An 11,013-nucleotide genomic window follows, 5' to 3' on the forward strand; every position below is an offset into this window, starting at 1 on the left:
CTCATACGGAAAAACTCGACCGAGCACTTCTCACTAGCGTAATGACTTGTCATTGCACCATTTTCCATCCAAAAGGCAGATGACATAGCTCAGGTTTTTATAGGAAAATGAGCAGTATAAGCAGGAAGCATACTTCAAATAATAATCAAAGATCAAAATATGCTTTAGCAGCTACATAAAACCCCATTAATAAATTCAGGTTAACTGCAAACACTTTGGGAAAGATCAGAAAGCAGAAATTTGGGGGGGAATTGCGAGGAGGTAACCAATGCAAGCCTCCTATATTTCTGCTGCTTCATCCTGTTGAAGGACAAAAGTTGTACACTAAGGACATGAGCAGAAGAAGGGCAACTACAAAGAATACATTCCAGGCACCCATATTCAATACCAGCTAAAATCTCACCTGACGCATCAAAAGATACACACTTACCTCCAAAGAACTGAGAGCAGACATTACAACATCTCTGTTGTCATCCTTGAGCCGACCAAAAATTGCTTCTTCTATGAAAGACTGGTCAAAGCCTTCCTGAAAAAGATAGAGGAAAAAAAGAGCCCAAAATAAAAAAATCACTTGCTGGTAGCACAATTTACAGGCTTTTAATGAAATATCCACCTCCTAGTACTAGAAAAGTGGTAACATCATTTTAATTAAACCTCAAAAACCAGGCAGACTAACTTTCAACAACAAAAGAAAGAAAACCAAAAGTATCCATTAACTTAGATTTTATCTTAGACCACAAGCAGCTTAATAAACAAGATCTACACCCAGACTCCAGAATACACGAAAATGGTGACAGAAGCCTACTGAAAACACCATGAAAAACAGTGAAGATGACATATGAATAGTTTAACACACCATCTTCAACTGAAATGTCTGGCAAACAGCTTTTTCAAGAGACTCTATGTTCTGTGAGACATTCAGGACAAACCTTTGACGTTTCAATAACATCCTTCAAATGCTGAAGAGCCAGGACCCGCACAGCTGGCTGAGGATGATTCAAACTAAGCAGAAGGGAGGTATCAGAGTCTTCCAGAAACTGAAATACAGATTTCAGAGTGACTCACTGCATGTTAAAAATACTTTAAGTATGTATAAGGATAACAGGAGAAATTGTTTCAGCAATATTTTGTACCAGAAGAATACCCGTATAATTCAGACCCCAAAAGCGTCAATTACAGAACAATGATGTTGTGTAACTATTTCAAATTTGGTCTTCTTCACTCTGGCAGGCAGTTTTTGGAATACAGCTTGAAAAGTACAGTAAGCCACAGACACCTTTTTGGCCTCGAAAAGCACTACACTTATCTAAGGATTCTGAGAAAGCTCTAGTGACAATGTCAGCGTGACAGAGCACAGATAGAAACTGTTAAAAAGGCATCCCTGCCAGTCCCATTTCATGCACTTATCTCAGGAACCTTAAAGGCTAGAAGAGTCATATGCCTTTGTTCTGCATGCCTTGTCTTCCCATTAATCCACTTGTTACTCAGTCACAGAATCTGTGCCTTCATTAAATCAGTACAAAAATACATGAAGCACTTCTATATGTAGTTTATCATCTTTTCCTAAGAGCTTTTAGTCTTTCAATTTCAATCATTGCAAACAACAGCCATAATACTAACCATCTCTTAATAATAAATTCCTTGGACAGATCTGTTGCACTCATGGTTATTCTGCATTAGGCTCAGTTTCAATTGCTCTTCAGAAATGGCACAGGAAGAACTCTGTAACCACTCTATTCTTCCATGTTCCTGACTGTAAACATTCATAAAAATCAATGCAACAAAAAGGACAGAGCCACCTTCTCTCAACAGCAATAAAGTTGTTTGTCAGCTTTCCCAAAACAGACACCTCTGACATCGACAAAATCTTTAAGTAAGATGAGGACTTGCTGGGCACCACCATGTTGTCCCTATCAACCACTACAGTATGTGTAGTGGCCATGTTCGTAAAGGAAAAAAATATTAATAGCAATCGAGGCAGGTGGAAATGTATAAATTTTACTAAGAAAAAAAGCTCACACCCATGACTGTTCATGATAAACACAAACTTAAAAGATCTGGTAGCTTCTGATTTTACCACAGTTTTGATCAAGACACCCCTTACTCCCCAGATCACATTTAAATAAGCTGGGTTTTTTTATTTTGGTGAGAATGGTAGAGATTTTGTTTAGAAAGAGGAAGAGAGAGCAGAACTTTGCCAAACTATCAGCATTCTGACAGTATAAGCAGATAAGAGCTAGGATCGTAAACTGAACTTCTACCTACCTTGTATTTGCCACAGCTTAACGAAAGAGAAATAAATTGATGAAAAAGATTTTGGTCAGCCTCATCTGCGCAATCTTCCAGATGCTTCTCCAACACAGAGTCTAAGGCTTTAGGATACCTGTCAACAGACAAAACCCCCAACATTTTCCACAGAGCATTACAGAACAACATGTATTTACCAGGAAAATACAAGGAAGCCGAATGCACACACGCTCATCTGAACAAGCTACTTTAAGTAGCTTTGCAAAGGCAATCAAACGTTATGTCTCAACACGGATGAATGATATGCAGACCACTAGGGTAAATAATGAGCAGAAAAGGTCATGCTACAAAACAAACAGTTGTACAAAGCCAGCAGGTCTGCATTCATGTACTACAGTGATAACAACATAGGTAAGGACAGATCAGTAAAATAAAAATTTGAACAAAGATTAGGAGTCACTTGTTTTTACTGAATTTATTTGGGCAACAATATTGTGCTTACTACACCCAGTAAGCCAAGATCATAGCTGACATCACCACTCTACAGATTGTGGGTCTGTCATAGAAAAATGGAACTTACTTTCTCTCAAGAAGTCTGATAAGAGGAAGCATCTTTTGATTGAGTGCAGCCATTTTGGTGGGATCAGATTCAATCTCTGTACCACAGGAGATAAACTCTTCAAGAAACTTGCTAAAATTACAAACAAAACAAAAAGCTACCATTTTTTGGATGGTATGGTTTTCATCAATATTACAAAAACACATTGCTAAACAGGTTAGGATTAATATACATTACTTATTGCAAGTACAGATTTGCTTCTGCCCTGGAGTTTCACTCGGTCCCAGAAGTACTAAAAGCCTGGCTCTTCTGGATTACTGAATGTTTCAGTTTCAAAATCCAGGTATGGAGCTAACTTCTGAACTCAGGAAAACATGCTCATATAACGCTAATGCCATTGTCAGGAAATAGTTGTTATTAAACCAGAAATTACTATAGTACTGCAGAAAAAAAAATAATCAAAGTTAACTCACGAAGCCAACAGGTGATCTAAATCCTTTTCCAGTGGTATACTCTGAATAATAGCTTCAAGAAGTCTGATGTAAATCTGATTCTCTGTCTCCTCAGATTCTTCTTGTTCCTCTAAGGATGATGTGTAATCATAAAAGATGAACAACAGTTTGAGAATAATCCCCTCATACTGATTAAAGCTAATAGCTTACACAGGCATCATCATCTGGTGAACCAAGCACAGAACTTGAAGACCGCAATATTCACTGATTATTAGCAGTAACTCCATGAAACACCAGCAATGCTTTATACCAGTGTCATTAAAATGCCAAAGGCTGTATTGCTACCATTATATTCAAGTATGCTTTGGAACACTCCAGATCTGTTACCACAATCTGTGCCAGCAACTCCCTACAGCATTCCCTGGTGTGAATCTTGGCCTTTTCAACAAAAGAGCTTTCCCAAACATGATTCGGCGGTTTCAAGTCCACATTACAAACAGACTTACTAGTGTAGACACAGGCCACTACTATGTGCCAGTCAGCCTTGCTGTCCCAGACTGTTCCCAGGCATGTTTAATTCATCAGGTAAACACAGATCTTCACTACTTAAAACTACATATGGAATACATGTAATCTACCTAAAAATGATTTTTAGGTGCTATAATGCATCTCTAGGAGTAGGAAATTTCATACATCAAAATTAAGTTACTGCTGAAATACTGCAAATCATCATCTACATTAAAGCAATATAGATATAACAATGCCTAAAATAGCCTCCTCTGTAGGGCCTGGAAAAACAAAAAGCAACACACACGCAAGAGCTCAATCAGGTCTTCCCATGTATTGGCAGAGTTTTAATGGCAGAAGCAACTAAAATTACACAGCTATGACACTGATCACAAGCATCTGTCCTTAACACTCAACAAAACTGTAAAAATGATGATAACTTACCTGTATCACTTCTCATGACAGTGCAAACTAGGTGAGGCAACAGGTAACGCAGAAGAGGAGAAATATCATAGCCTGCTGAAAGGCCTTGCAAAATTGTTACCAGTTCTGGGGTTTTGCACAGATAATTAAATGGCCTGCACAATGGAACAGGGAAATAAAAAAATAAGTACATCTGCATGTCCAGGTTACCAACACTTTAAAACCATGCAGACTTCTTAAGATTCAATTCTCAGCATCAGGGAACAGCCTCATTGTAAACAAATTCTGAAAAGATTCAAAGGGTTCCACTCCCTTATTGGCAGAGGTTTGTTGGAGCATTTTAATATCCAAGAAGAAAACAGGGTACTGCCAGTCTTGGTGAGTACAGCTGCTGCAACAGCACAGTGTGTTTTTGCAAAGTTGGTAGTACAAGAAAATAACAGTTTGGATTGCATGAAGAGATATCCTCACATTGCAAGGAGCATATCATAGTATCACAGAATTGCCTAGGTTGGAAAGGACCTTTCGGGTCATCAAGTCCAACCATCAACCTACTACTGACAAAAACCATCACTAAACCGTATCACTGAACACTACGTCTACTCGTCTTTTAAATACCTCCAGGGATGGTGACTCAACCACTTCCCTGGGCAGCCTGTTCCAATGCTTGATAACCCTTTCAGTATAAAATTTTTTCCTAATACTCAATCTAAACCTCTATTACCCAGAGGCCGTAAAAGGAAGGGAGGAGAAATAAGAGCTCAATGACAGGAGATCCTCAAAGAGAGTAGAAGCAATTTCCCTTCCTGCTAATAAAAAGTTTCTCTCATCTTGTCTCCTTTTATACCCACCTGCCTGGATGCTGCGTAATGCATCAAGCACGCCTCTCCTAAGTTCTTCACACCTTACCTTTTAGCCCATTTTCCTCTTCTACGACTGCATTCAAGTATCTGGAAGGTAATTATTGTACTTATCCCAGCAAACATTTACTCTATTGGAATACCCACATTAACCTCTCCGCCTGCAAGCAAACTCCCTGTAGCATGCAGGATTCCCATCACTGTGTTCAACCGGACATTATCAGCACTAGCTAACTGTATCAGGGCAGACAAATCAATGGGAATGAAATACTACATGTACTTCCAGAAGAACACCTGACTTGTAGGACCAAAGAAGTGGTGGTATAGCAGCACTTACACTTCAGGTGTTAAACTACATGAACTCAAAGCTCTTCCACTGAAGGGACAGAACCTCTTTTTTTCCAAGCTACTTAAATAACCGCAAATTCAAACTACCGTTATTATGATGGCTTCTCTTCCAGGATTCCCACTTTCAAAAAAAACCTCTTACTGGCAGAATTCAGTTTTTCACATCGACATTTACTGAGGGAAGAGGCAGGAGAGGGACCAAAAAATAACAGACTCCCTAGCTGTAGCGAGCATACAAATTTTCAAAGGCAAAGAAACTTCTGAGCCCTTTGAAATGTCAACTACCAAAATTTCTGATAGGAAAGTATCCCTTTAAGAAGGAGGACAAAAAAAAATGCTTATTATCAAAGTGCAGTCTAAACTTTTAAGAACTGGGAAATCTCAATTCATGTAGACTTACTTTTTGCCAAGTTTGTCTCCTTTCTGAGTTTGTAGAAGTAGGTTCAAGCATGCCACCCCATCCCTGGCTAATGAGGGCACTTTAGATAGTGTCTTGCTTATCTGTAACATCAAGGAATGCACCAAGGAAGTCTCCACTGTCACTTTTACTGTCATCTGGCAGATTATCATGTATGTTGCAGCTCTGTAATCCTGTACAGAGGATTTCAAGCCCTAGAAAAGGAGATAAAGGTGGATTTTTAACACACACAAATTTAAAAAAAAAGAGTATATTAACATGAAAATAATTTTCATTCTGACACCCATGGAATCACACTACCTTCTTCTCCATGTGTTAACTTTTAAGGGATCTACAAACTCAACTCTCAAGAAAAAAAAGCTGTCACACAGGGTGCACACATATTGAAGACCCATTCATTAACTGCCGCTCTGTTTGTTAACAGAGCAACAATCCAGGAGGAAAGTGGATATTAAAACAGGCTGTCCACCCTAACTCTATTTCCTCATTGTTTATCACGGTAAGTCTCTCAGGCAAAGATGTTAATTTAAACTGTGTATCCATTTCTCATAGCTCCATTCCTCACGCAGAGTAGGAAATAAAATTCTTAAAGTGCTCATCTGCGGTGTGAAAAAAGCATTATTATTCATGGACCTTCACCTGCCTCATGTTTCAAAGCAGGCTAAGAGTGGTACGATACATTTCACATAGAATGAACCCCTTAAATGTTATCTGCAGACACGTGTCTACAGAAGACAGTAAACTTCATCACACAGGAAGGAAAACAAAGCTTTCTGTACCTTTTGGATGTAAGGGAGCAGCATCGAGACTATAGTGTCTGTTATCTTCTCTGCGGCTCCGAGAGCTGATACAATGGTGGATGCATAAAACACAAGAAGAACTCTCAATTGAGCTGAGTTGCCAGGACACTCTGAAAAGACCTGGACCACAGAAAAATCAGTTGTTCAGACATCAGGAAAAGCAGAAACACATATATGACCTACCCGCAAACCAGCAAAATCTCAGAACTCCAGCACGTAAGCTCTACTAGCTCCTGCTGGCACAACTTCAGTCATCACCTCCTCCAGCAGTAACCCTCGCCAGAGGTTACTGCTCCCCCTTGCAGACAAGGTAGAAGGAAAAGGGTGCTATTGATCAGCTACCATAGCTAATCATAGTAAGATAACCTAAATCACATGTGATTTTGGTGTATTGTTCAAGATTGAGAACTGGACAGCCAAGAAGCTGACTGGTGTATGTTTAACACCCTCTACTACATCTGCGACCAAACTCTGTTATTGTGTGTGCTTTGCTTAGTTTGACAGTACACGCATTCTAGTTCTCTAAGTAATTGGAACTGTCGTACATCTTACCCTTCTGAGACTCTAAAACTAGTTCTCTATCGGACAATAACTGAAAAAACAAATAAATCTGCTCACCTTTAACATTCGCAATTTTAAGTTCTCATTAATATTTGAAGATGTATGTTAAAAACATCCGTGACAACCCCAAAAGAGACACCCAAATTTAAAGCACAGTTACAAACTAATAGCAGGAATGACTTTATAAAAGAATTTAAGACAATGAAGCACTTTGAAGCAATACAGTATCTTTAAGCAATACAGTACTGCCAAATTGTTTTGTCTCATTGGTTCTCAGCCACTTCCTTACAAGAATTCCTGACAGACTATCAGTCATCTATATAAATAATAAGAAAATAAATTTCCATCTTGTTTTCTAATAAATTACTCCTTTTGCTATATGATATGTAATTCAAAATACTAGTAAATAGCATTATGCTATACAAATACAACGATGGGGAAAACCAAGTGACAACAAACAAGTAATGTTCTAGAATAAATGAACAACCTTCACAGATTTTGCTGCCAGCCTGCAGATGAAATCCATGAAATCCAGGTCTTTGTAGCAGTGTGTAATGACTGTACCCCTTGCAAGTGGGACTCCAGGTTTCTTTACATGGTGAAAAAAACAAAATTAGAGCACTCAAAGGTAAAGTGAAACACACGAAGTAAAAATTAATATAATCTCTAAATTAAACCTACTGATCAATTAATTACTGATCAATTAATTATTTAAATTGAAATAAGTAATGGAAACCCACACACCTCTCTGGAATTTTGTATCCACATTAAGATAGACTATGAAAAGCATTACATATAATCTACATTCAAATAAACACATATTCTAGTAATTGACTAATTCTTCCTAGCAGTAGCAAATACTTGCACCTCAAAAGCATACTTTAACTTTGCTAAAACAAAGAGTAATTACAATCAAAGCTTCTTATAATTAACTGTGCATTTAAAGAAAGATAGCAGAAACAACAGGTGGGCATCCAGGCTCTATCCATGCAACTAAACCTTTCAGTTCAGTTCTACAACTAACCACATGAACAGGTGGACCATATTCATAAACCTAGCAACAGAGTCAAGATATTATTAATAAAGTCCCTCATGTTTCACCCAACTTGCATCTGTTAAATACTTTACCCTTATTGGATCCATCCAATGCCATTTATGAGTTGGGCTTTTTATATCCAAAAGCTGAATAACTCTCACAAATAGTTTAGTCTCATGATATGGCAGAACACAACCAATCAAACTATCTTGATTGTAGAGATGGATGTGAAATCTAAGGAAAAAAACATATATATACAGTTAAAAATGATCTGGAAGTCAAAAAAACCCCACCCAGCCACATACTGCTCAGAACACCTGGTTTACTGGCTTTTAAACAAGAAGAGAGATAATTGTGATACTGACTCTGTCATAAGGTCCACCTACAGTCCAGAATCCCAATGTGGCCACTACCCTGCATGTGCTACAGGAAAGAAACGGTGCTAGCAATTTTTTCCCCCCTCTCAATAATTTATAAAAATAAATTTTTATTTAGCAAAAATTATGATTCAAAGGTTGTACCAATAAAACCGTCCACTCTTTCATGACATGAAATATTATACTTTCTGCATCTGGATTGGTTAATTTATATAAATAAATACATCATCACTTCACAAAATACTTGTTTTTTAATTCTTCACACCTTCCTACATAACCTTGAAATAAAAATACTTAGCTTATGTTATAATACAAGGGCATGTTATTCACTGTTGACAATTAATATTGAAAATGAGCTATTTTACACAGCCCATTTCTAAAAGAATATTACATAATTGTCTCTTTAGGTCCTCTGTAAGCTACACTAGGTAACTTTGGTGAAAACCAGGCAAGGAAATAATTGCTTTTATATAGAATATCATGACAGATCAAAACTTTCACAGAAATTTATCAAAAGACAAAAATCTAATTGGCAAAGAAGAACATCTGGCCCTGTAAAGACTAAGCCCAAATGGATATTTTTAACATTTTAACCTATATTTTCAGAAAATTAAAGTATTCAAAATTATTCTCATTGGGGAAAAAATATCTGGCATTTCTAGTAGCCTTATCTATTGACATGTAGGATATTCAATGGATTACCTGTGAATCAGCCATTCGAGGCACTTCTGGGCTGGCTTAAGCATAAAGTAAGGGGACAAATGAATCAGGAACAATGAAATATTCTTATTCAGCTCCTGATTTACTGCTTTAGACTGAACACTGCGTTCCAGGCCTTTGGACATGGAACTAAACAAAGTGGACTGGAACACTTCAAATGAAGGATCAATCCCCATCAGCTCTTCTAAGCCAGTGCATCCTGGGGAAAAAAACCAGAAGAATGCTTTAAATGCACCAGTTTTATTCACTAGTCCTACCCACCTACCTCCCCACCAGCATATCCAATTTCTTTGCTATACCGGTATATGTCATTCTCACTAAGCAAACCAAACCAAATCAAACCAAACCAAACAGTAAACCGGCCTAAGACCAAAAACTTTTGCTACGCTTCAAGTATTTCTTAACTGACAAAGAAAAAGAACATTAACATGTATGAGCAGTGCGCTCTTAAGGCAATGAAGGGCAGAAGCACCCTGGGCTGTATGGGCGAGCGCGCAGCCAGCAGGCTGAGGGAGATGAACTGCCCCCACCATTTGTAGATTGAATCTGTGTACTGTGTACAATTTCGAGCTCATCAGTAGGAGAAAAACATAGCCACATGGCTGCGAGTCCAGCAGAGGAACGCTAAGATGGTCAGGGAACTGGAAAATAACATACAAGGAAAAGGAGGAACAGTGTTTGTTCAGCCTGGTGAAGAGAAAGACAAAAGGAAATCTTCCTGCTGTCTGCAACTACTTAATGGGATATAGCGTATGTAGGTTATCATGATCTTCCCATGGACTGGAGTGATGCTGACTAGCCTGTAGTTTCTTGAATTATTTGAATATGGGTTTGCCTTTTCCATCTAGATTAGATATTAGGAAGAGATTTTTCACTATGAGGGTGGTGAGACACTGGAACAGGTTGCCCAGGGAAGCTGTGGATGCCCCATCCCTGGAAGTGTTCAAGGCCAGGCTGGATGGGGCTTTGAGCTACCTGCTCTAGTGGGAGGTGTCCCTGCCCATGGCAGGGGGGTTGGAACTCGATGATGTTGGAAGATCCCTTCCAACCCAAACTATTCTATAATTCTAGGATTTACCTTTCTTTCTCCAGCTGTTTTTTGGATAGGTGACTTTTAAACCCCCTGGTATCTAAGCTGCAGAACTCACCGATGGCAAAAAACGTGTCCCTGTCAATGGCAGCCGCTTCCTTGCTGCTGAAGAGCAGCGATGCCACTTCGCTGCGGTTCAGGAGGCTGGGATCGGTCTGCGGAAGCGCCAGCCGCTTCAGCTGCTCCGCCAGGGACGTCATCGCGCCGTCTTCCCAGGGCAGGAGCCCCCACAGAAACCTGACGGGGGGAAATCAAAGAAGGCCCGTGGATGAAGCGGTTGCGCGGCGACACGCCGCCTCTCCCCGCTCCCGCCCCCGGTGCAGGCCCCGCTGCCAGCCGCCCCTCGGGGGTGCGCACGCACGTGGGGACCGGGCCGGGCCCAGCCACGCCGGGGGAGAGGGGGACAGCGGCCGGCAGCGACACCTCCCGCGGCGACACGACCCGGCCCCCGATACTCACCTGGATCCGCTCCGCGCCGCTCCCTGACGGGCCCACGTGGGCTGCGCGCGCCGCTAACCCGGAAGCGGCGGCTCTGGCGGAAGGGGAAGCGGCAGTCCCTCCTCCAGCTCGTGGGAGCGGTGGCAGGAGGGAGCTCCGCTCAGCACGCGCCACCTG

At 40.2% G+C, this 11,013-nt stretch overlaps 1 protein-coding gene across 1 annotated transcript in view; it reads right to left on the reverse strand.

Annotated features, from left to right (window-relative positions):
- Positions 1–10,598, reverse strand: part of HEATR1 (HEAT repeat containing 1) — a 36,110-nt gene extending 25,512 nt beyond the window's left edge. Inside the window, exons 1-12 of the mRNA XM_074167921.1 lie at positions 10,457–10,598; positions 9,291–9,507; positions 8,304–8,445; positions 7,663–7,764; positions 6,594–6,734; positions 5,797–6,008; positions 4,210–4,343; positions 3,280–3,379; positions 2,828–2,938; positions 2,266–2,383; positions 930–1,037; positions 431–526 (exon numbers count right to left, since the gene is read on the reverse strand). Of these exons, the coding sequence (XP_074024022.1) occupies positions 431–526; positions 930–1,037; positions 2,266–2,383; positions 2,828–2,938; positions 3,280–3,379; positions 4,210–4,343; positions 5,797–6,008; positions 6,594–6,734; positions 7,663–7,764; positions 8,304–8,445; positions 9,291–9,507; positions 10,457–10,598 (1,623 nt within the window). The remainder of the gene's footprint in view (positions 1–430; positions 527–929; positions 1,038–2,265; positions 2,384–2,827; positions 2,939–3,279; positions 3,380–4,209; positions 4,344–5,796; positions 6,009–6,593; positions 6,735–7,662; positions 7,765–8,303; positions 8,446–9,290; positions 9,508–10,456) is intronic.
- Between the last annotated feature and the right edge of the window lie 415 nt (positions 10,599–11,013).

Source organism: Numenius arquata, chromosome 2 (genome assembly GCF_964106895.1).
Source record: "Numenius arquata chromosome 2, bNumArq3.hap1.1, whole genome shotgun sequence".
In the NCBI taxonomy this organism is placed as follows: Eukaryota; Metazoa; Chordata; class Aves; order Charadriiformes; family Scolopacidae; genus Numenius; species Numenius arquata.